General features: G+C 41.9%; 1 protein-coding gene across 2 annotated transcripts in view; it reads right to left on the minus strand.

Moving 5' to 3' along the window:
* The window catches only part of SMG6 (SMG6 nonsense mediated mRNA decay factor), a 3859488-nt gene that overhangs the window by 1015071 nt on the left and 2820622 nt on the right, over positions 1 to 23795 (minus strand). For both annotated transcript variants that reach the window (XM_044054377.1, XM_044054376.1), the window contains exon 14: positions 22089 to 22265. In XM_044054377.1, the coding sequence (XP_043910312.1) occupies positions 22089 to 22265 (177 nt within the window). The remainder of the gene's footprint in view (positions 1 to 22088; positions 22266 to 23795) is intronic.

The following is a 23795-nucleotide window of genomic DNA, read 5'->3' on the forward strand; positions in this document are numbered from 1 at the left end:
CAGCCAATGCCCCCCCCCCCAGCTGGGAGACATCTGTGGTCACTGTGGCCTTGGGAGGAGAGGGAATGAATGGTCATCCTAAGTACAGTTCCTGAGATAAAAGTCACCACAGGAGAGACTCCTTGCAGACTCAAGATAGTTTTATGGGATAGTCCATGGGCAGTTTGAGAAAAGACAATTGCACCACTAGGGTCTACTGAAGTACTCTCATGTGAAGGCAAGCCACTGGCAGATGAGTTATGGTAGCCACCATCGACCCCAATGCTCTGAGAATTGGGAAGGTGGGGGGGGGGGGGTCATCAGAAAAAATCTGAATTAAATGCAGCTGAAGGGACCGAATTTTGTCCTGGGAAGGAAGTCCATACATTGTGTTGTGTCCAGTTGAGCCCCTCTAAAGTTGATGATTTGGACTGGATCCATTTTGGACTGTGAAAGAGTGATGGTTATCCCCAAGGTCGATGCTAGGTGAAGGAGACAATCCCTGGCTTGCAAAAATCGATGCTTGATGGCAGCAGTGAGGAGCCAATCATCCAAATAAGGAAACACGTGGAATCCGAGCAGTCTCGGGTAAGCTGCAACTACTGCCATCACTTTGGTAAACACCCTGGGGGATGTGGTGAGTCCAAAGGCAGTACCCTGAATTGAAAGTGTTTGGCTCCCAGCTGGAAGTGGAGAAACCTTCTGGTGCATTTGTCTATCTTGATGCGGTGATACGCATCCTGAAGGTCGACTGAGTACATCCAATCATCCTTCTGCAGAAAGGGCAGAATGGACTGTATTGCGACTATTGGGAATTTCGATTTAGCAACCAATTTGTTTAGGGAAGTGAGGTCGTCCAGAACTAGTTTGAATTCCCCCGTTTTCTTTGGCACCAAAAAGAATCTTGAGTAGATGCCCGATCTGAACTGGTCTTGGGGGCCGGGTTGGACGACTCTTCCAGCAGATTTGTGATTTCCAGGGCTGCCGCCTCCCTTTAAGTGGGTGGCTTATCAGGGAGGTTTTGAGCCAGACTTGGAGATTTGAAGAACTGGATGGTGTAACCTCTGGATATTATCTTTAACACCCAATGATCAGCGGTGATGGCTTCCCAGGCTGTTGGGTGTAAGGAAAGACGTCCTCTGATCGCCTCCAGAGTAGAGCATTCAGGCAATCATTCAGGACTGCTGAAAGGGCCTGTCCGAGAATGTACCTCAAGACCCCTGATTTCTCAGACAACCCCCCCCCCCCTGCCATGGGGGCAGCATCTGCCAATGGAATCATTTCCTCCTCTACCGCTGGAAGAAAAGTCTCCCAGTGAGTCCTGTAAAGCATCTCAAGACGTTTGAGACCACAGCTTGTTACCACCACGCTGATTCCTAGAAAAGGACCATTGTGGGATAGAAAAGCATATTCCAACTACAGACGTCTTTCAGTCTACCTTTTTCTGGGAGAGAGAGTCTCTCACCGTGGGATAAAAAAAGAGACGACTCATCAAAGGGCGCATTGATAAGACACACCTTGAGGGGTTCCGAGAATTCACACAGCCGCATCCAGGTGTAACGCCTAATGGCAATGTCCGAAACAGCCCTTGAGGTATCTGCCACATGCGAAAGTAGCCTCATGGAAGTGTTGGGGATAGAGCAGAGGGTGGCCATTCTGGTGGGGATCATCTTCTTGTCCTCTTCAGACATGGAACCCAGGGCAGAATCTGAGATTTCCTTAACGAGGTCTCTCAAGTCTGATTGCGTGTGCTACATGATTCAGCGCATGCAGAGAAAAAGTCGCTGAAGAGTGGACCCGCATACCGAATCTGTCTATCACCCAAGACTCCCTGTCTGGAGAATGGATTGAAGAGCTCTTCTGGGCCAGCTCTTTCTTTGTGGTTGCTGTCACTTCCACTGCATTTGGGACATCCTTAGTCCAGTGGAACCTACCCGGGAGGCACCAAGTATCTTATCCGGGTACTTTCGTATGGGGTCTACCATGTCCGGCTCCTTCCAAGACCTGCGGGATATCAAGGAAACCCAGCATGTAGATGGACCTGTTCTAAAGGCTTCCAGGAACACAGACTTGTTAGAGTTAGGTTTATGGGCAGACCACCCACCTTTTTGTAGAAGAATCTCCATGATGTCCCCAAAAGAGACATCCTCGGGTGGGTATCTGGAGAACCCTTCCCCTTCATCCAAGTCCATGTCTTCTGTCAGAAATTCTGGTGGGGAATCCAACTGCCTCGTTTTGCATGCATTTCTGGTGCACCTCCTCTGGGGGTGCTCTGGCGAGGTGTTGGAAGATACAGGAAGCTCCTGAAGAGAAGCCACCTGAAAGCTTCTTGGAACAACCTGTCTTGAAGGAGACAGGTGAGAAGGATCTGGCACAGCCCACTCAGAGGGAGGGGGATCAGATCTGAGTGTGTGAGAGTCTAGACTCTTGTGGGGTCTAAGAGAACCCTCTCCACTACTTCAAAATCCAAGGGTGAACAAGACTCTGAAGGCAACTCTGTCAGGACCGAAGCCACAGACATCAAAGCCCGACAACCCCCCGCTGCTCCCTGCGTCAAAGGTAGAGCTGGAACCAAACTGTTTAAAGCCGAGGCGCTGAGGGGAGGGACAGCTCTGAAAGCCTGGTAGCTGAAGCCAACCCCTCAGATCAGACGTCGAAGCTACGGCTCCAAGAGTCAGTCAGGCCCAAAGAAACCAGGGGTAAACTACTCATGGTGATGGTCGGTATTGAAGTACAGGTACCTATCGGCACCAAAGTCTCAACACTCTGAATCCTCAGACCTGAGGGCTCAAAAGCCAAAGGTCAGATCGAAGAAGGAGAAACAGGCATGAAGGTAGGTTGTGCGCTCATGGCTCCAGAGGGAGACTGAGCTGGCAAAACTCCCAACTGAATTTGCACCTTCAGAAATTTCCTCATCAACCTGTCCACGTCGAGCTCTGGGAGGACCTGGCAGAAGAAGCTGTCGACCCTGGCCTGGAGTGGTGCCTGGTCGATGCCAATAGGGAGAGACTTTGGGAGAGGACCCATCGGCTCTGGAGAAAAACACATAGATCAGAGGTGAGGGGAAGAAGCTGAATCAAACAGGTGACTTTTGGCAGGAGATTCTCCGTAGGAACTGAAGCTCTGTCAGAAGACCGCTTCCTGGGCTTGTCCTTATCCTTGCCCTTGTCGTTAGCTTTTTTGGAGGGAGTTTGAGCCCCTGACATAAAACCAACAAAAAAAAAGCAGAGGTAAGGAGAAGACCATTCAGGATTAACTTATTCTTCTTGTCTATAAGTGTGCGCTGATTAAAGCCCACACATACAGAACAGGAGGAATCTAAATAGGCCACTCCTAACCAAACTATGCACAGAGTGTGGGCATCGGAAGGTGGAATTTTATGCCCACACTCTGTGCACTTCTTGAAGCCTGCTGGCTTGGAACCTGCCATTGCTGGACACTAGCTACTACAAAAATAGACTAAATTTAAGAGGGAAAGAAAGCTAGACCCTACTTCTACTTTTAAAACAACCTATATATTTTAACTTTTTAGTTTTACTTTTAAACTAACTAAAGACAGGCTGGAGTTGGAATAAAGATAGTAATAACGAGAAAAATACACTCACACACTGTATAATCATTGAACATTCCCTGGAGGAAGCTCAGAGATGGTCTCCGTAGCTGTTCAGATTAGCGGCAAATAAGATCTGAAGGGTGGAGGGAGAGTGAGAGATTATGGATAAGAGATATAAGAGCTCAATATTTGGCTCCAAGGCTGCAGTAAACTGCCCAGTTGGATCAGAGGACGGATCCAAAACCCACAGGTTGAAGCCCAAATGAAGACAACAACTTCAGATTACACCAGTACTTATTTACATCATCTTTAATTATATGGGAACCTGTATTATACAGTAAAACCAGGGCCCTTGTGAAATCACTTCCCCAGGTGATAGGATCACTCCTGTTAATACCATCACCATTGTAGCCGACACCCAATAAAGACCTGTCATCTATATTAGTCAAGTCTGTGGGAGTTGAGGTGTTTAAACCTACACCTGTTAGAGGTTGGTACCCCCCCCCCATTCATTTGGAATTTCTTCACAAATGTTTTTCGCCAAGTGCCTGGGATAATGCCTCTCCAAAAACATATTTTCTATTTTTTCCTTTCAATATTGAACAGCAGTCTGTCTGATATCATAGGTGCCAATATGACAAATTGGCCTTTCACCAAACTCTTCTTCCGTGTAAATGGGTGTGCACTGCTATAGTACAAGTAACTGTTGGAAAATATAGGCTTTCTATAAATGTTGAAAGAAAACCCATTGGAATTCTTCATGGTGGTTATATCTAAATGACTGATATGGTTTAGGTAGAATTAGTAGGTGAATTTCAAAAAAGGAGTAGACTGGTTGATGTAATTAATGAACTCTGGGATTAAGGTTGCATTCCCTAAAAATAGGATGACGATATCATTCAAAAATCTTAAAAATAGCTTAATGTATTTCTGGAAAAGGGATCCAAAAGTAGTAGTTTATCTTTTCCCAGGTCAACATTACTAAGTTAGCCAAAATGAGGGGGTGTACACCTCCCCCATAGGGACCCCTCTTGTCTATTTGAAGATCTCACCCTCAAATCATAAGTAATCATTTTCCAGGATGATCTCCATACAGTCCATAACCAACCTAACCTGCCCAGGGGTCAAACAATGTCTACGGCTAGTCTTCAGCTGACTTCTGGCAGATACAGCATTCTCTGTGTAGCTACTGACATGGTTGCATAGAGTTTCTTACAGCAATTCAGAGTAGGCTGCTGTGTTCTCTGGGTTTGGAGAGGCACTGAATTTTGACAACCCATCTAATTTGCCTTGGAATAGATCCTGTTACTGGTTTCAATGAGATTATGGAGTTGATTTTGAAGACAACAGCTTTCTGGTCCAGGAAGGATGAGACATTTGGGAGGAACAACTTTCTCCCATATTTGTAAGCATGAAGTCTAGTATGTTAGAGCCTCCACTGGGTGTATTCATTATTTGGTCAAGGGTGCTTATATTTACAAAGTCCAGGAATCTCTGTGCATGTAGATTTGAGCCTAGGATTCTCAGTTTATACAGGGGTAATTAAAGTCTCCCATGTTTAGGGTGTTAGGTTGGATGGTAAGTGCCTCCAAAGTTTCACAGTTTCAAAGAAACTTTATTGTCATTTAGGAAACACAAGTGATACCTAAACAAAATGTCAAGTGGCAGCTCTTTTACAGGAGAAAATAAATACAAAAAGACAGACATGATAGGCATTAAAGAATAAAAAATAACTACAGTACAAAAGTAAATATCTTGGTAGCTGACGCACATGCTTGTACACTATTTATATACACTGGACAACATTGACTACTAGATGACTTGGCACATGAAAAGAAAAGTACACCATACATAGAGGTGAGATTGGGTGATATTCCACATAAGGAAGTGACTGGAATTGCACTTTAATGAGACTATATTAATTTTAGTACACAATAAACAGTACTGCTGTAAAAAAAAAAAATAAATAAAATGAATGACAGCGTAACAATCTATTACAGTTTTGGTACATCCAAATTTACGTCTGCAATAATGAGTTTTATGGCAGTTGGATAAAAACTGTTCATGAATCTGGAGGTTCTGCAGTGGATACTCCGCAACCTTCTACCAGATGTAAGTTTAGTGAGCCAACCACATGCTGGATGAGAAGTGTCACAGTATTTTGAGGGACTTCTTTTTACATCTCATTTTAAAGAACTCCTGTAAGGTAGGAAGAATAGTGCCCACGATCTTTTTTGCTGTTCTTATTATTCTTTGCAGCTTTTTCCTTTCGGCCATTGTGCTGTTACCAAACCATACAGTGCAGTTGCTGGTGATAATGCTCTCAATGGCTCCTCTGTAGAAGGTATTTAGAGCATTCAAAGAAAGCTTTCCTTTTCTCAGCCTTCTTAGGAAGTGTAGTCATTGGTGGGCTTTTTCAATTAGCTGGCTTGTGTTTGTACTCCAAGAAAGATCCTCTGATACACGTACCCCCAGAAACTTTGTAGTGTGGACTCTCTCCACTGCTTCACCACTGAACTTGAGGGGCAGGTGCATGGCAGAGCTCTTTCTGAAGTCAATAATAATTTATTTTCTTTTATTGACATTCAGGTCCAAATTGTTGTTGCACCATTCAATCAGGGAGTTGACCTCATTCCTATACCCACTCTCGTCATCACCACTTATAAGTCCCACCACTGTGGTGTCATCTGGGAATTTGATGATGTGGTTGTTGCTAGCTTTTGCAGAGCAGTCATGGGTAAGGATTGTGAACAGTACAGGACTCAGCACACAGCCCTGTGGTACTCTAGTGTTGATTGTAGTACTCCCTGAAGTGCTGTTACCAGCACAGGTCCTTTGTGTTCTTCTAGTCAGGAAATTGACGATCCAGTTTCACAGCCGTTCATTTATGCCAGGGTTGATTAGCTTTTCCATTAGTTTCACTGGAATCACTGAATTGAATGCCAAGTTGAAATCTATGAACAACACACTGGCATAGTTGTCCTTCTTTTCAAGATGCTCAAATGTGAGCTGAAGTGCCACCGAAATGGCATCAGCAGATGATCTGTTTGCCGGGTAGGCAAACTGCAGTGGGTCAAAGGACTGAGGTAGTACTGCAGTCAAATGCCCTTTTAACCAGCCTTTCAAAGCATTTCATTATATTTGATGCAAGGGCCACTGGCCTGTAATCATTTAGGGAGGTGGGGTTGGTTTTTTTGGGCAGATGGATTATGTTGGTAACTTTGAAGCATGCTGGTACTTTTTCCTGGACAAGCAAGGTACTGAAGATGTCAATCAAGACTATGCTGAGTTGGTCTGCACAACCTTTTAATACTTTCCCCAGACTGTTATCAGGGCCAGCACCCTTCCTGGGGTTCACTTTCCTCAGTTGGTTCCCTACATCCACAGCACTGATGTTGAGTACTGCCTCCTTTTGGTCATTGAAAAGCTTTACAGCCTCCAGGTTGTGTTTCTCTTCAAACCTGCCATAAAATGTGTTTAGATTGTAGGTCTAAGTATGCATTGTGAGGTTTTTGGGACATACAGGTTGACATATAGCTAGCTAGGATATAGTATGGGATTCTATGGTTTATCTGCACATGGAGGAACTCCATCCCGTCACCCTGTTTTACCAACATAGTGGTATGGCTGCTATTGATGTATATTGAGACACAACCTCCAATAGCCCTTGTCTGGGCAGCCACTGGTCAAAAATGTGTGGAAGACACTGAAACCTTGCACTGCCGAAGTACTCTCTGCCGCTTTAAACCATGTCTTGCTAACTGCACAGATGTCTATATTCTCGGGTGACAAGAGGGTTTGGAGGGAGAGAAATTTATTTATTTTTTGTTTGATTAGGCTCCTGGCATTGAGCAGTAACACCTTGAGGATCAACTGAGTTGACTGGTAATCTACTTCCCTATAAAGCTATCATCTTCTATGTCACGTGATAATGAAATGGTCAGTAAAGAGACTTAAGAAATGTGACTCGTGATGTACTGATGCCTATACTGGTCTGATTCCTTGGTAACAGTGTTAATGGCACAGAGCACCTTATGGGCATCAATAATAGAGAACTCCCTGGGGTGCTTAATATTTTAACCCCAGCATGTGTACATTGTAAACATGTCCTGAGCTTTGGGAGATATGAATACTAGACTGCATGAAGGAATGCAGATAAGAAGATGCATCTGGTAGACAGCAAGCTTAAACTGGGTGAGCATTATGCTGTGGAGTAGTCAGAGGGTACAAAACAGGGCAATATTCTTGTCTACTGATATCCCATTTGAATCATATCATCCTGCTACATACTTTTGCTAGCTGCAAGGAATATGCATGTTTTTATTTTTTTTTTAAATGTGCTGTCCTCCCTCAGTGACTCCTGTCCCCTTTAATGCATCCATTAAACACTTCATGACATTAACTTCCCTTAGTTAGCTTGTAGTGATTTTTAATAGCATCAGCTAAAGATGTGAAGAATATGGTTTCATCTCATCACTCATGATACAGTCAAATAGAACCAGACTGAGACAGTTTTCAGGCCTCAATGACATTTGGGTTGGTCACCAAACTTAAAAGAGGGAATTATTACCCATATACTTACAAAGTCCACTTTACATTAAAAAAAAAAAAGACTTTTCAATTTCTGACCTGCATCTAACTGGCCATTTTTGGGCAAGGTTATTTTTATCAAGTTTCTGGATACACCTATACAACACCGCTTGACAATATGGATCAATATCAGTCAGGTATTCAATCTGTACACAGTAACTGAGTACGCTGGTGAGTGATGCATGGTGAGGGATCAAAGGTTATATTCTGTTTTGGTCCTACTTGATATCTCATCGGCTTTTCATGCTGTAGATCATGGAATTTTACTGAAGTATCTTTGGGATCACTATGGTCTGTCTGTTTTTACACTCCTCTAGTATCTGGTCGTCCTCTCACCTTTTAGGACATTCACACAAGGAGTTCCTAGGGTTCAAATACTTAGAGTGTAGTGTGCCACACAGTCATTTCGGACATTTTTTTTTTAATACTGTGCAGGCTCCTGTTAAGGTTGGTCATGCAAAGCAGTGGAATTTGATGTCAATGATATGCAGCTATATTCAGCTGTACCTCTATATTTTCTGAAGCTCTTGTGTCTAATTTTATTGGAGTGTAAAGATTCCATCCTCAAATGAATAAATATCAGTCAACTTAAGGTTAACCATACAAAAACAAAAGCTACACTGTTGCATGTTACTAATCACCCTTCACAGGTTACTTCTCTAGATCCGCTTATCATCTTTTGAGATAATCAGTTAAGACTTTACATCTGCATTTAAGGATCTGGGTGTGGCAAATGACAATTTCTGACATAAAAGGACAAGTTCTTGTCACTTTCATCTGAAGATTATTAACCAAGTCAAATTGAGCTGCTTCTGCACAGATGGCCATGGTTATTAAAGCACTTATCTGTGTAGATGCAATGCTCTTTAAATGGGGCTTTTGGATCTCTGGTACTTAGGTCTAGAATTCTGAGACTAGGGAAATGTGTGGAGTTTCTAAGATCTGCCATACTACCCTTATCCTGAAGGATGCGGGCTGTCCTGAAACAGTGGTTAGGTCCCTATTTAAGTATTTACTAATCATTTAAACAGCTCCACACAACTTGGCCTCACACCTATTTAAAATAGTTAATTTTACAATCACTCATGTCATTAAGTAAGGCCTTGCTTGTTCCTACAGCCTAGTTTCAAACATCTAGCAATTTTTTTTTTGTTTACTTGGCCTTGGTTCTGAAGGAACAACTATATTCACCAATTATGGTGAGTAGGGCTGAGGTCTCATCTAGAAGGTTCTTTAGATGCCAAATTTTTAGGAGGCTGTAGCTGAGTGCAATGATGGATCTTTATAATGTCACTATGTGATAGTTTTTTTCTTAAAATGATTTTTACTGCTACACAAATTTTAACTGTCTTGTTGTTTTCTTATGTTCTGTGCATATTTTATGTTGATTGCTACATATAATTTCTGAACTTGTACAATGTTTAGACTATTGTTTTTAAACTCGCAAAGGAAATGAAGTTCAAAAATGTCAGCCTGAAACTAATATGAGGTGCCTAAAGGCAGAACTTGATCCCCTGAGGTAGGATCAAATGTATCTTCTATCTGCTACAAACGCCCATTGAAGTACCCCCTAATAGGTTAGTCTGGAGGAAGAAGAGGGGGGAAGGCCTACTTTAATAAGGATCTACTTCCCAAAGCAATCTTCTTCTGCTACACATGCCCTCATTGAAGTACCCCCTAATAGGTTAGTCTGGAGGAAGAAGAGGGGGGAAGGCCTACTTTAATAAGGATCTACTTCCCAAAGCAATTCTGTAATGGTACATGTCTTAGCTGGACTGCCTTCTTTCAGCAAGAACTCTGATGAAGTAATGATAATGAACTGGTAGACTACAAAGCCATAGGAGGAGGAGGAACCTAAAGCAAGATATGGAAGCCCAATGTGACAAAGCCAACCCTGGCTTTGGACTGGCAGTCCACTTGTTAAACATGGTTAATATATGGACAGCATTTTAAGCACATGACAAATTATAATCAGAAACATTTTATGAAAAAAAAAAAAAAACATTTTTTTTTTTGAAAAATAGATGCATGACTGCCGAATCATACAACAATGCACTGTACAAACATGTACATAAATGCATGGAACTAGCTATACCCAACAGAACCAAGGCACTCTCCTCCAAAAAAAAGGAAGCAATTCTGGTGGTCCCCTGCCATTAATAAACTCTACAACAGAAGGAAGAAACTGTTGCAGAAAAAGGTGAAGACTCAAGACAGAAAAAACTCCCCTATTAGCCTCAACAAAAAGTTGAGATCCCTCACCAAAACCTCTAAAGCCAGCTATGAAGGCAAAATTGCGGCAGACACTAAAACTCACAAAGCCTTCTATAGTTATATCAAGAATCTCCATGGCAATACCCAGGTTTTCTCTGGGTTACTGCACATGGTACCTCCTATACTGAGCCAACAGATATTGTCAACATACTGGCTGACAAATTCTGTGCCAACTTTACCCCTACCCCCCAACGGACCAATCACAATACCAGAAGAATGCCAGGCACCCAGCATTATTGCAGCACAGGTTAAAACTGCATTGTCCAAGGCCAAGAATACAGTTTCCACGGGACCCGACAATACCCCTGGATGTGTTCTACATGAGCTACAACGTGAACTGGCACCATCACATCTGTGTGCCCTGTTCAATCACAGACTCACCTCAGATTTTGTCCCTACCGAATGGTGTACTGCTACAGTCATCCCTTCTCCATAAAGGGGGAGTAACTTCAGACCCTGGGAATTATTGTCCCATTAGCCTGATGAGTCTGATATGTAAAGCTATGGAGTGCATCATCAAGGACCTAATTAACAAGGATATATGGAATCTCCAAATTCTAGATCCCACACAACTTGGTTTTGTGAAAGGTAGATCATGCCTGCTCAACCTGGTTGACTTCTTTGAGTCAGTTACCAGAGCTGTGGATGAGGGCAAGGCAGTTCATACAGCCTACCTTGATGTGGCCAAGGCAATTCAAACAGCCTACCTTGATCTGGCCAAGACCTTTGATACCATTCCCCACTCAGGAATTATTGATAAACTCACTAAACTAGGCATCAACCCCTACATCACTAGGTGGGTTGCAAATTGGCTCACAGATAGAACCCACAGTGTGAAAGTAACGGACTCCAAGTCAGACTGCCAACCAGTCACAAATGGAGTCCCACAGGGATCAGTCCTGGGTCCTCTCCTGTTTGGAATCTACTTCTCAGATGTTCAGGCCAACATGCAGGGACTCTGGCTGACCAAGTTCGCAGATGAGTGCAAGCTAGAAGCCATTATTAACTCTCCAAGTGATGGAGACATCCTACAGAAAGGCCTCACTGAGATCAATGACTGGTGTCGAAACCATGGCCTTAAGCTTAATGTCAAAAAAATGCGTCATCATCCCCTTTGGGAAAAACACAGTTCCCACTAATTACCACATTGATGGGAGCCCAATGAACACTGAGGGAGTTATAACAGATCTTGGGACACAGGTTGACACCAACCTCTCCTTCGACCACCACATTGCCACTGTGGTCAGAAAGTCCTTCTGTGTGGCACATCTCATTACCAAGGGTTTTGCATCCAGGAAGAAAGAGGTCATCATCTCTCGCTACACTTCCCTCATTAGGCCACTCATTGAGTATAATGCCCCATTTGGCATGTATCTCACTAGACACATGCAACAGCTGGAAAGGCCACAAAAGTACCTCACGAAGAGGATACTAGGCCTTAAACACGTGTCTTACATGGACAGACTTAAAAAAACTCCAGCTATTCTCTGTCTCATATAGTCTACTAAAAGGCTATCTCTGCTTGACTTACAAAGCCATGTCTGAACCAGCTCTGTTAGAAATGCTACCTCTAAAGAAATCCCAATCCCTCCGCACCACATGCTCCAGTGACCTTAACCTCATTTCCACAATCAACAGAACATGCTGGAGGGACAGGTTCATTACCCAGAGACTGCCCATGCTCTGGAATAGACTTCCCATGCATGTCAATCAGAGCAGCTTACTGGCTCTCTTTAAGAGAAATCGTGATGAATGGATGGGAAATAGAAAGTTCACCCCGGGGATCACTCCAGTGGCTCTACTTGATAGAGGCACTGGGAACTAACGTTGTACAGCACAGTGCCAGGACACTTCTATGGGCTAGGCTTGTAAAGGCTCCAGGGCCATTAGCCTAGTACACACCTATGAAAAGGTTTGTAGTGGTAAGAACTGCAACAGTAGGGATAAGCCCTAACCATTCATGACAGAACTTTTAACAAAAGGCTGGCCAAGCATATAAACAGCATCTGCCTAGTAACTTACGCTATTTGCCTCTGCATGTTTCTGAATGTTTCACAGGTTTATAGGTAGGTACTAGGCTATCAGCCCTGGGACCTATATAAGCCTAGCCAAAAAGGTTCCCTGGCTGCAGTAACTCAACTGTCGGTGAACATCCATAATGTGTAAAATCCTCTACCCTTTGCACCCTGGCTCAAAAATTGGACAAGAAGTTAACTAGTCTGCTTAAGAGCCACCACTGAGACCACCTGAGGCAAGAAGTATGGACTGATTCTAACAGATATCCTCTGCACCTATGGAAAAACTGTGTAAAGCTCCATAAACATAAAAGGATGAAATTCCAACATCCCATAGGCAGAGGAGACATGTACTAAGTTCTAACAAGAGAGACTTCTATGTGAGAAACTTTAACTTTGTTTCCATTATTTGCCTAAATAAAGAAAATAAAAATTTCTTTAAAATAACAGTCTCAGAGCATGTGTAGGCACAGCATCTAGTGACGCAAGGTGGATACCCCCTTTATGATATGTTTAACAGTACATTGTGTTCCCAAGTAGTACATGCTGTAATTAATGGACACATGCCATGCGAAAGAAAAGGCTACACCACCTTGCTTGAACAATAAATGAAGGAAGGTGTGACAAAGGGAAATACTGCCAGCCCAGCTATCTGGAATTTTGTAAGTGGTTGTGTGTCATTTGTGAATATCAACACAATTTATTTGCCTGTGTTACAAATGCATTAGAAATGTATGCCATTTTGTATAGATGTGTGCTAACATATATTTTTATACACTATTGTAGCTGCTTAAAACAGGAGACTGAAACACAGGATATTAACTTGCAACACTTCAGAAGAATGGTTGAGGTTAAGTTACTTTATAGTTGGGCCATAAATAAAAGGATGTTATCTTTCAGTTTCAGTCAACAGGAGACAGGGTGTCTATACTAGGGGACTCTGTGTTGCCTTGAAAGAGAAATAATTACTAGGCTTGAGATGTATAAGTGTTTTGCTGTTTTAGGACTTTCATGATCTGCAAACATCTGAGGAAAAGCCTTTATTTATGTATTTTTACAGGTAGATGCTAAATGCTACCTCAATGGCTGTTTTTGAACCTAGGAACTGAAGTCAGATAACAAGAAGTGATGTCATGCTGCAAGTAACCCAGCAGCAATATCTGAGATATTAATTTAAGAACTTACTGAGACAGAGTGTGGATTTTGTATTTTGTCTTTGACATGGCAGCATCAGCTGGAAAAACCCATTCACCACATCGGTCTTGCCTGGCTCTGTAAGTAAGTTCACTAGGGTACAGTAATTTCTTTTAGATCCAGTAAGGAATATAGTAAAGATTAATTTAGATGTGTTATGTATTTGTCTGAGACTATCCTGCAATGTTGTTTTAAATATCACCTGTGAAGTTGAACTCTGAAGTCACTGTGAATACATATTTAGTATTATCTTGTAGTTTTACTAATTATTATTAAATATATTTAAACTTATCTTTGTGGCTGATACTTGTGAGACATATTTAAGCTCTTAAAGTACTTGCATATCTATTTGGTGACACTGTACAAGTCACTCCTAACAGCCTCGCTCTTGATCAAACTACCATTAGTATTAACAGTAGCATTACAAAATAAGAATGGACACCTTTTGTTAAGGGCCTTAAAGTAGCTGATAAGGAGTGGCTTTTGGCAGTCCGAACTACCTTACAGTTAAACCTGTGCCAGCCTTTCCCAGGTGTGTGTGTGTGTGTGTGTGTGTGTGTGTGTGTGTGTGTGTGTGTGTGTGTAAATCAAACCTCAAAGTGTGTGTGTGTCGCTACTTGGGCAGGGACACGAAACACTAGTTTGACAGAGAGGGTGCTGGAAGTCTTGGTTAGGCCACTCAGCTGAGATTTCAACCCTATAGCTGTGCCAGTGGGGAGTCTTATTGGGGATCTGGAGAAAGAGGGAGAAACCAGCCTCAGAAGGACTGTGGTCTCTGTGTGCTCTTAAGGGAAATTGCACTTTACTGTGTGTGTACTTGTCATCCTCTCAGTGTGCATGTCCCCCACTGTGACCAGTGGTGAGGATCGAGGCTCCTTGGATTACTGGGCCAATGGTGGGGCATTACTGAAGGGAACTAGGCAGCAAGCTAAAGGATGCCATTGCTCACAAGAAAAGATGGAAAACCTTTCTGTTTGAATTCCTTTTGGCTTTTCTGAGACGTTGAGTTGCCTACAGGGCTAACAGGAATCAAATGCAAATCCCTGAGCAAAACTGCGATGCAAGAAAGGTATTAATATATGGCCAGCCCTTGTTTCTGTGTCAGCAGGGTGTAATGTGGTAGGAGGAAGACACTCTCCACTACTAGCTGTTTCAGTAGGGAGAACTGTTACTGTCTGGACTAATAAAGGATTGCAAAGATGATGTCTTATTTATCTTTCCTTGCTTGCAATGGAAGTTGCAAATCGAAGAAACTGTATGAGAGGCACAGAATAAGATTCTGTCTCTGTCCTGAGTCATGGCATTCTGATCTCTTGAAAAAGATGATCCTGTCTTGGCTTAGGAAGTACAAAGATCTATGGATGGCCGGTTCCATGACTTTTAAGAATGCTCTTCTGACTAGTATCCACACACAGTTTAAGCCTATCAACCTGATGAGGAATTCTGGCTGCTTGTTTTGAGAACCTGGCATGAATTTTACCAGTGACAGATCCTCTTCTAAGCCTAATTCACACAGCACTGTGATAAGCTTACCTTCTTCCCTCTACATCCACCTTGTTCTGTCTCTTCTTGTCACTGTGATTCTTTCAGCATACCAGCTCTGTATATTTCCACACTGTATACAATGCATGTTTACATTGTGTTTTGTCAGTCACTCTCTATATCATGCCATGTATATATTGTCTTTATATCATCAAGCCAGTCCTGATATTCACTATATAATATATGCATATATTGCATTTTGTCATTCACGCTGTATAGAATGTCATGTATCTATTGTGTTTACCCTTGGCTGAAATGGAAATCGGTCCAATGGGATCTGTGCTCTACCCTGAGTAACAATTCAAAATAAAATAAAATAAGCCTGCATGGGAGACAGAAGAGAGTCCCCACTCAGTTATAGATTCATCAAATGGCAGAAGGTACTCTAGATTTAGCTTTGGTTCTAATACTTGAATAGCAAAGTAAACAAATTATGTACCATCTCTGGCAGCTTGAATTAACAACAGAGGCCCTGAAGTTGACATATTCAGAATTAAGCTCCCCAAACCACATCTGAGGCATCCATGTCATCAGTATATTTGATAGCTGAGGGGGTAAACAAAGAGTTTGGATCAAAATGAATCATTCTTACTGAGCACAGCCACTCTTGTCTGATAGGTGGTATCATGGGGTCTTGTCAGCCAAGGAGTTCTTCCCACATGTCCAAAGACTTATGAGGTACCACTGACTATTCCTCATATGCAACTTAGTGCTAAGGAGCATGAAGGTACAGAAATGCACAAAACCTACAGCATTCAGGATTCCATGGGCTGACGCTAAGGGATGGGTCATACCTTCCCTTAATACCTCCAGCACTGTACAGATCCTGTCTTCCAACAGGAAGAGGGTCTGTGAGGCAGTCGCCAAAAACCTATGCCTCCTTTCAGCCATTAGGTTCAATATTCCTGGAGAAAGTAGTAGTCCGAAAGATGTATTGGATACTCTAAAGCACGATTTGTGGGAAAAGAAATCTGGATGAGGCAAGTGGCAAGGTAAAGGCAGAAATGAAGTCTCCTGGACCAAGTGTCAAGTATTTAGTGAAATTTTGAAGGATGGGCCAAATGGTAAAAACTGAAAATGTTTCTGATTGACTACAAACCTGAAGAATCTACAGTGGGCTTTCCAAATGGGGATAGACCAGTTTGAGTCTTCACATACAAGGTGAGAATCCAATTTTTCCTCTTTATGTGGAGTAGAAGGGAATAAAGGTCATTATTCTGAATATAATTCCTTCTTAACACATGTACTTAGAAAGGTATAGTCTACAGTCGCTCTCCATTAGTTGCCTTTTCGGGGCACCAGGAAAAAAAGAAACGAGTAATAAATGTCCTTTTGAGACTTTCAAACCTGCAGAATAACAAGCTTCTCTAACAGGTTTAACACTTGTAGACTTCAAAGCATAGAGAGGTGAAGTCCTGACAGCAACCCAGATGACCCAGGATTGAACTGCTAACAGGGTACCTAGCTGGCCAACAATGGTGAAAAACACTGAAACAGCACAATGTCTGCGCAGCTCTTCTGAAGCACAGGGGAAGGCATGTAAATGGTGCACAAATGCCATGCAATCCTGTAGCAAAACCACAAACACAGAACAGGCAGATGCTGTAGGAGGTTGATGGGTGTGTCTAGATGTAAGCACAGATGGCTCTTCTGTGGTACCACTGCATACCCACCTACACACAAAACTCAGTATGTTATGGCTGGTTAAGGCATTACAAAAAAGTTATTAAGTGAGCAGCATACATGAAGCTGCAGGTAGTCTCATTCCTCTAAGCCTTCTACAACTGAAGATCACAAATCATCTTCCTGTCATGCTCTCCTGGGGCTGGCATCCTTAATCTGGGAAGGGTGAAAGTGGATAAATAAGACTGGGAGATGATCTAAAGTGATGTCTAGTAAGTGATGGTCAGCTACCGCAAGACAGAACCCCTTCCTCCCAAAAAACATTGTTATGGCTAGGCTTGTATAGGCCCTGGGGCAGATAGCCTAGCACCAACCCTATGAACACCACATCTTAAAAGAGTTGCCCTGATCTGGAAAATATCCACGAACAGTTCCCAGGGTGTGACAAGCTAAGAAATTTTATGCAACAGCATCTGGAGATGATTTCTCTTAGCCAGCACTTTTCTGATAGTACTGAGGACCTTATGAAAGATGGGGGAAAAAGGAGAGGTAAAAGTGGCTGGGCAGCATTTTTTTGGAGTTCTCATTGATGGGGAATCCAGAGTCTTGGAAGCTCTGCTGGCCTTGGTCCTGGTAAGCAATGCAAATGTCATTCACTCCTTGTCTATGAAATGTTTCTACATCTTGTCCTGTTATTTGAGAGAAACGTCTGGAAAAAATAATTGTTCTGAGGTTCGATAATTCCTGAAAACTGGAAGCTAAAAATATCCTGCACCTAAGTCATGGTTTTCATCCTTTCCCCTTGCTATTTAAAGGTGTTTACTGGGCTCCATGATCAAAGGTGCCTGAGCCATGGAAGCATTCATCAACTTAAACTTTTCTTCTTCCGGAATGGGATTCAACCAGATATATTTATAGCATCAAAGTATGACAGCAGCAAGACGCTCATAAGTGAGCCATCAAAAACCCACTTTTAATTATGTGATTATGGAACTTGTTTGCTCAAATGATAAGATTAATGGCCATGCCCAGGGTGGTGTCATAAAGACAAAGCCGTGGCTGTGACCCAAATCATTAAGTGTTTAACATTACAGGCAGGGGAGGATGGGCATGCCCATCATAGGTGAAGAAAGAGATGAAGCTGGCTGTGTACCACATTACATCCCTTGGAGAAGGGATGGGTATGTACTAGCAGCTGCACTGGGCTTCAGTCTCACCAAACTACTGGTGATAGTGGTACCCTTTATAGCAAGTGTGCAAGAGCTCACACACACATGGGAAGATATCATTAACCTTTCTGGTGACATGGATTGCTTGATGTCCTGCCAAAGAGGTGGGGTTAGGGTAATGCTAATGGCATTAGCAACCAGGATAACATCAATGAAAGAAACTCCCTGAAATCTGCTTGTAAGACAGCCCTTGTAGATAAATCATCAGTGTAAGGGAACAAATAGGCTCAAGTCAAGTTGAAGGAGGTTTGATGGTTAGTGGGAAGAGGAAGGAAAAATAATTATAAATAAATACAGTCTTGTTCTGGCTTTCAAGTCAGGTCCTCCAACATTTCTGAAGCCTGTTTTACCAAGTATACAAGAAAACAGCCACATGGTTTGATTAGTCAGAGCTCTGGAAGCTAAACTGACAGAGTTGAAAACCTTCTTTCTCTTTCTATTCAAGGTCCTAGATGTTTTGTTTAGGTAAAAGTGGAGAAGAATTACATGAACCAAACATCTTACCTTGTCATGATGGCAACCCTATGACACACACGTCAAAGGTGGTACACGCCACAATGTTTTGAGTGACACACCAGCGATCACCAACACCCAAGTTACCAAAGACACTGCTTTTGCATTCGTTGCTCATGTGAAGTGCAATTATTTTGTGCCAGGAGCTTTTGATATCCCAAACCCAAAAGGTTTGCCACCACTGGCTCAGGGTCTGCTCTCAGGTTCTGCATCCAGTCTTTCCTGTTCTCTGGAACTTCATAAATTCTGTCCAGGCTTTTAAATGGAAGAGGCTGATGAACTCGGGGCCAAGGAAGAATGAGAGGGCCAAATCCTAAAAATGCTCAAAATAACAGTAAAATAGACAGGGGATTGGGCTTCTCTAGCCTCATTAATTCAGTCCAACACCTCTTGGTTTCCCACTGCTATTTGCTGTGAACTTGCATTGTCCAAATACAGGTCCTTCATCTCCTTCTCTGTGAAATTAGTATTCAGCCTCTAGAGCTCCATCCATAAAGGACAAGCCTCCTCATCCCACTCTTCCTTCTGAGTTCAATATCAGAATTAGAAATGGAACGGGGAGAAAGGGATCTTTTTCACATAATTCCTTTAAGAAAGTGTCACGGGGAGTAACAAAAATGATGGCATATGATAAACACATTCTCTGGCAAACAGCTTATGCTCCATCTGCTGTGTGGATAAAAAAAATAGAGGACTCTCCACCATTTGAATATTTGCATTTGGGAATGACTGCCCTATGAGTCAGTGATATCACAAGATTCAAAAGTTGCAGATGGGGAAAACTGTTTTGGGGGAGCAAACTGACTTATAAATGGGACAGAAGACAATTATAAGAGATGAAGAGGTTGCAACTTAACTTCCACTAATTTTAAATGTACAGATACCCTTACAGCAATGTCTATAACTCTTACAACTCAAATTACAAGCTTTTCTGTAGGTGGCTTGTGTAAGGTTCACTCCATTGGTAGGAGAGGACACAGCCAACATCCCTATACCTGCTAAAGAAGAAGCCATAGGTCAATGACATCTATGCCCTTTAAGAAGGACCCCATGAACAAGCCTTTTGCCTGCTGCCAACAATTTAACCAACAACCCTACATTTCGTTCTGTGTTTGAATTATTCATTTTTCCCCCTCATACTTCTCTCACAATTTTGTCCCTTCTTACATCGAAAAGAGATTGCTGAGTATCCATAATGGAATGAAACTACCTGTAAGCCTTTAATAATGCAGGAACAATGAGAGGGCTTTGGCTCTTCTATCAAGCATACTCCTGTCAAGTCATACAGCTATCATACTGCTCCACCTGACAACCAACTTGAAAGTACAAGAGGCACTGCCAATGAAAATCATTTTATGGAATCTGAGCACTGCAAACAAAGTATGAACTCTAGCAGGTAATGACACAGATTACTAAAGAAATAGCAAGGAAGAAAAGGCAGTTTTAATTTGAAAATATGGACATCTGCAGCAAGGAAACAGATGATTTCAGCAACAACTTAAAAGCAAGGCTATGAAGAGCAGTAAATCTTTAAATGGCAGAAAGAACTTAAAAAGGCCCAGGGGAACAGCCTGATATACCCTTGAATGTCCAAACTGGCTAAAAATGCTATAAGATTCTGAGCATGCATACAGAAATATATGAAGGCTTGGAAAAAATCTAACAAGAGCAGATGTTAGGCATAGGAACACCCACACATTACTAGTGCAGAAAGAATCATACTTGACGATAAAATGTTTTAGGTAATATGAAAATATTTGCTTTACAGCACTCAGCAAACAGACTCTCCTGCAGATTTTCAAAACCCTGACAACTGAACAAAAAACAGACAACTTCGCTGATAAGCAAAATCACAACACAGGTAATTCCTGAATAACGTGGCTTATGATGCAAGTTTTCACCGTATGTTTAGAAACTACATACAACACAGAAATTAGTCTGTAAAATGCAGAACAGCTTCATCTCATGGTCTTCCAGAAGATTACCTCAGTTGCTGACTGTGTAGTATGTCACTTTAAGTGGTCATTTAACCAGATGAGTACTCCCCAGCATACCTCTCAACTGTCCAGATTTTCAAAGAATGTCAAGATTTTACCTCATATTTTTGGTGTGTTCCTAATAAAATTTGTGTTTTTTTCTGGTAAGTCACTGAGGAATGAAGTCACTAAATAATGGCATACACTTGAGTTTCAAACTTCATATCCTTCAAAAACTGCATGCTAAGACAAATCCTGTTATTCTACCAGCTTTCTAAGTTTATAACAGCAATATATAAAATCTGTTCCAATGTTTGGGCCGTTGTCCCCCCATTACTTTAGGCCTTGTCTAGATTCCTTGCATTAAGTGCTTGAAATGTTTGCTCCCCAGATCACCCTTGAAGGCACCTGTGCCTAGAGAATTTTACACTATTAATAAATTAATATAAATGTCTGAAAAAAGTGAGTAAGTGAGGGCAGGCAATAAAAGTACTATCATAACAGGATGTGGTCCCCATCAAAAGAATTCTGCAAGACTCTGTTCTGAAGTTTTGGCCCTACTTCTGCAAGAGCTACCTGCTCTAACAAAGTCAAAACAAATTCCAGAGACAACTTCTCTGCAGCTCTAGGAGTCATCATACAGTTACTGCCAGACAGGGAATGAAACCATACTTAATTATAAACAAATGTAAAACTGAACTTGTTCAAGATTTTAAGGAAATGCTTTACAAACAGGGTGGTGTGGCCCAGGAATGCAATTCATGAGACATTGGTATAATACACATCAGAGGATTTCACGGACATCTACATCAGGAAAAATAAAGGACAGGTCAGTAATAGAGGACAGCTTATAGCTTAATGGTTGGTTAGCTGCAACATAGCCACAAACTTTAAAGATCATATGTGACCCTGTTCATGGATTCTTTAAGTAAGAGGCAGCAGTTAAGCGAGTATAAAATATACCCATATTCACACACAATCAATCCTAGTCTTTTGTCACTGCTTCTAGCTTATACAGACTATGTTAAAAAAGCAATGAATAAAGTATAATAATAAAAGGGCACAAAGAACAGCACGGGAACCTATTATTTAATGATACATTTGTACACCTTACATATAAATGGAGCTAGATTAGAGGAAACAAAAATGCAGGAAAGTATTAATTTCCAACACAAGTCGGTCAACAGTGAAAGTGCTAGGAGAAACATTCATATGCACACACACTCCTTAATCACATCAGAATGTCAGGGAGAGTGCAAGAACTCAGTTTTCCACATACAAACCTCCAATGATGTTGGCTCTTCCTGTACATGCACTGCAGCTCAGGCCCCCAGTGAAACAAATGCCTCAGCCATAAACTTTATCCCGGTCCTGAACTCTGACCTCTCCTTCCCACACCCCCTCTAGTTGCCTTAGCTGCATGTCATTAAATCAGAAATTTATTTTTCTCTCCTTCATGTATTTTTTTTAAGTTAAATAAAAATCAACAACATGTGGAACTCATAGTTCAGAAGGCACAGTGGTGGAATTTTCAGGAAATGGCACTATGATTTTTTTTTTCTGTAATCATTCTCTCCCCTTCCCAAGAGGCATGCAGTACCTGATCTTCCAGTTGTTTTCCCTCCTGGCTTCCCACTTCCTTTCCCATGGTGTCTGGGATGGCTGCCACCGACACATATTTTCCACCCTTGAATGCCAGCAAAGGTTCTTCTTGTCCACAAAGCGCTTCCAGGAAATACTTCAGCACTGTGACCCTCTTGCAGTCGGCTGCAATAGCCTATATTTTTTGAGAAGGAGAGATAAAAAGAAAATCCAAATTAGTAAGAAAAACAGAAAAAAGTGGTCCTGACTACAGGCCAACTATTTCATGAGAAATGTGTCAAACTCAGCAGAGTAGCTTGGGCAGTGTTGAGGGTCAGAAAAAAATGCTTCGTAAACCAGAGTAGATACTGTCAAGCTGGGCTTGTGGCATGAGTAATGGTAAGCCATGGTTAATTTACATTGTTTTGTGAGGAATGGATCCTTGGGGTCTATTGTCACTGTGTACTCTTATCCCTGTACCATGTCCCACACTGTGAATGGCTTATTCAAACCCTACTGATACAGCTGACAAAATAAAAAATCATCTCATTTTGTTATGCAATGTTAATTCAAGACCATGTTTCACATTCTCAGTACACTTCATATAAGAGAAACAAAAAAAAAATGTATAACAAATCTGAGAAGACTACTCTTTGGATACAAAGTAGCTGCATAATGTTCACACGCATACATTGTCTTCCTTCGAAATAATATCCATTCACATTCTTCAAACACTTGCTAACATTTTGGTTCAGTCAGCAATCTGTTTTCCTTCCTCACACAGATCTATATGATGCCTTCATTAAGGCATGTTTCCTGCAGTCCAGTCCTCACCCCAAAATCAGGAAAGATGACAAAGACCCACTAAAACAGAGTCCAAGAAACTGTGGTGACATGTTCCAGACAGAATGGTTCATACCCACTTTTCTTTAAAAAAGAAAACAAATACTCCCCTGAATTTGCCCAGCACCCAGACTACCATGAAATGTTTACAGCAGATTTCTCAAGGTACATGTTACAGTGCACTATGGACACACATCATACCTCCTGGAGAAGCATGTCACCCCCCACCATGTCTCAAAGTGGAGGAAGAATCATCAGATGTTACTCATGACAGCCTGCACTGTACTAAGCATTAACAGACATATACAATGCAAAGACCCTAGCTCCTCAATCTCAGTTATGAAACCAGAAGCTGAAGCACAGCAGGAGAGGCCAAAAGTAAAGATGTTTGAGAAATTGATCAGAATGTGAAGTTACAAACTTGAAAAGCCCAAGTTTAAATGTTGCCAGCACCATTCATATAATATACTATCACTGACCAAATTTTGCATTGATTTGCTCGGCATGCAAAAACATACCTGGGCTGAAAAACATCTGCTGGGTAAAAGGTATTAAAACAGAAGCACTGCAAATATTCAACTCTATTTTCAGCAAATGCCATTTCACAGAGAAAAAGAAGATGAAATAGCATATTACCAAAAGCCTTGATAGCATGAAAATGCTTTGGTACAGTGTTTCATTTATAGGGAAGAATCCCTGACCCGCCACACTTACTTAAATTTTACCATTTCAATGTCCCATGACCTTAAACAAAAGAAAATCTGAGTTTTTCTTCTTCTACGAGGTTATTTTTACCTGACAGCAGCAGTGGGGTGGGGGGTACAAAAGATATAGATGGCACCTCCCTATCCAAATAATGTTCCAAATTCTTACATCACATTAT

Source organism: Protopterus annectens, chromosome 13.part0 (genome assembly GCF_019279795.1).
Source record: "Protopterus annectens isolate FY-2018-M chromosome 13.part0, PAN1.0, whole genome shotgun sequence".
Lineage (NCBI taxonomy): Eukaryota > Metazoa > Chordata > Ceratodontiformes > Protopteridae > Protopterus > Protopterus annectens.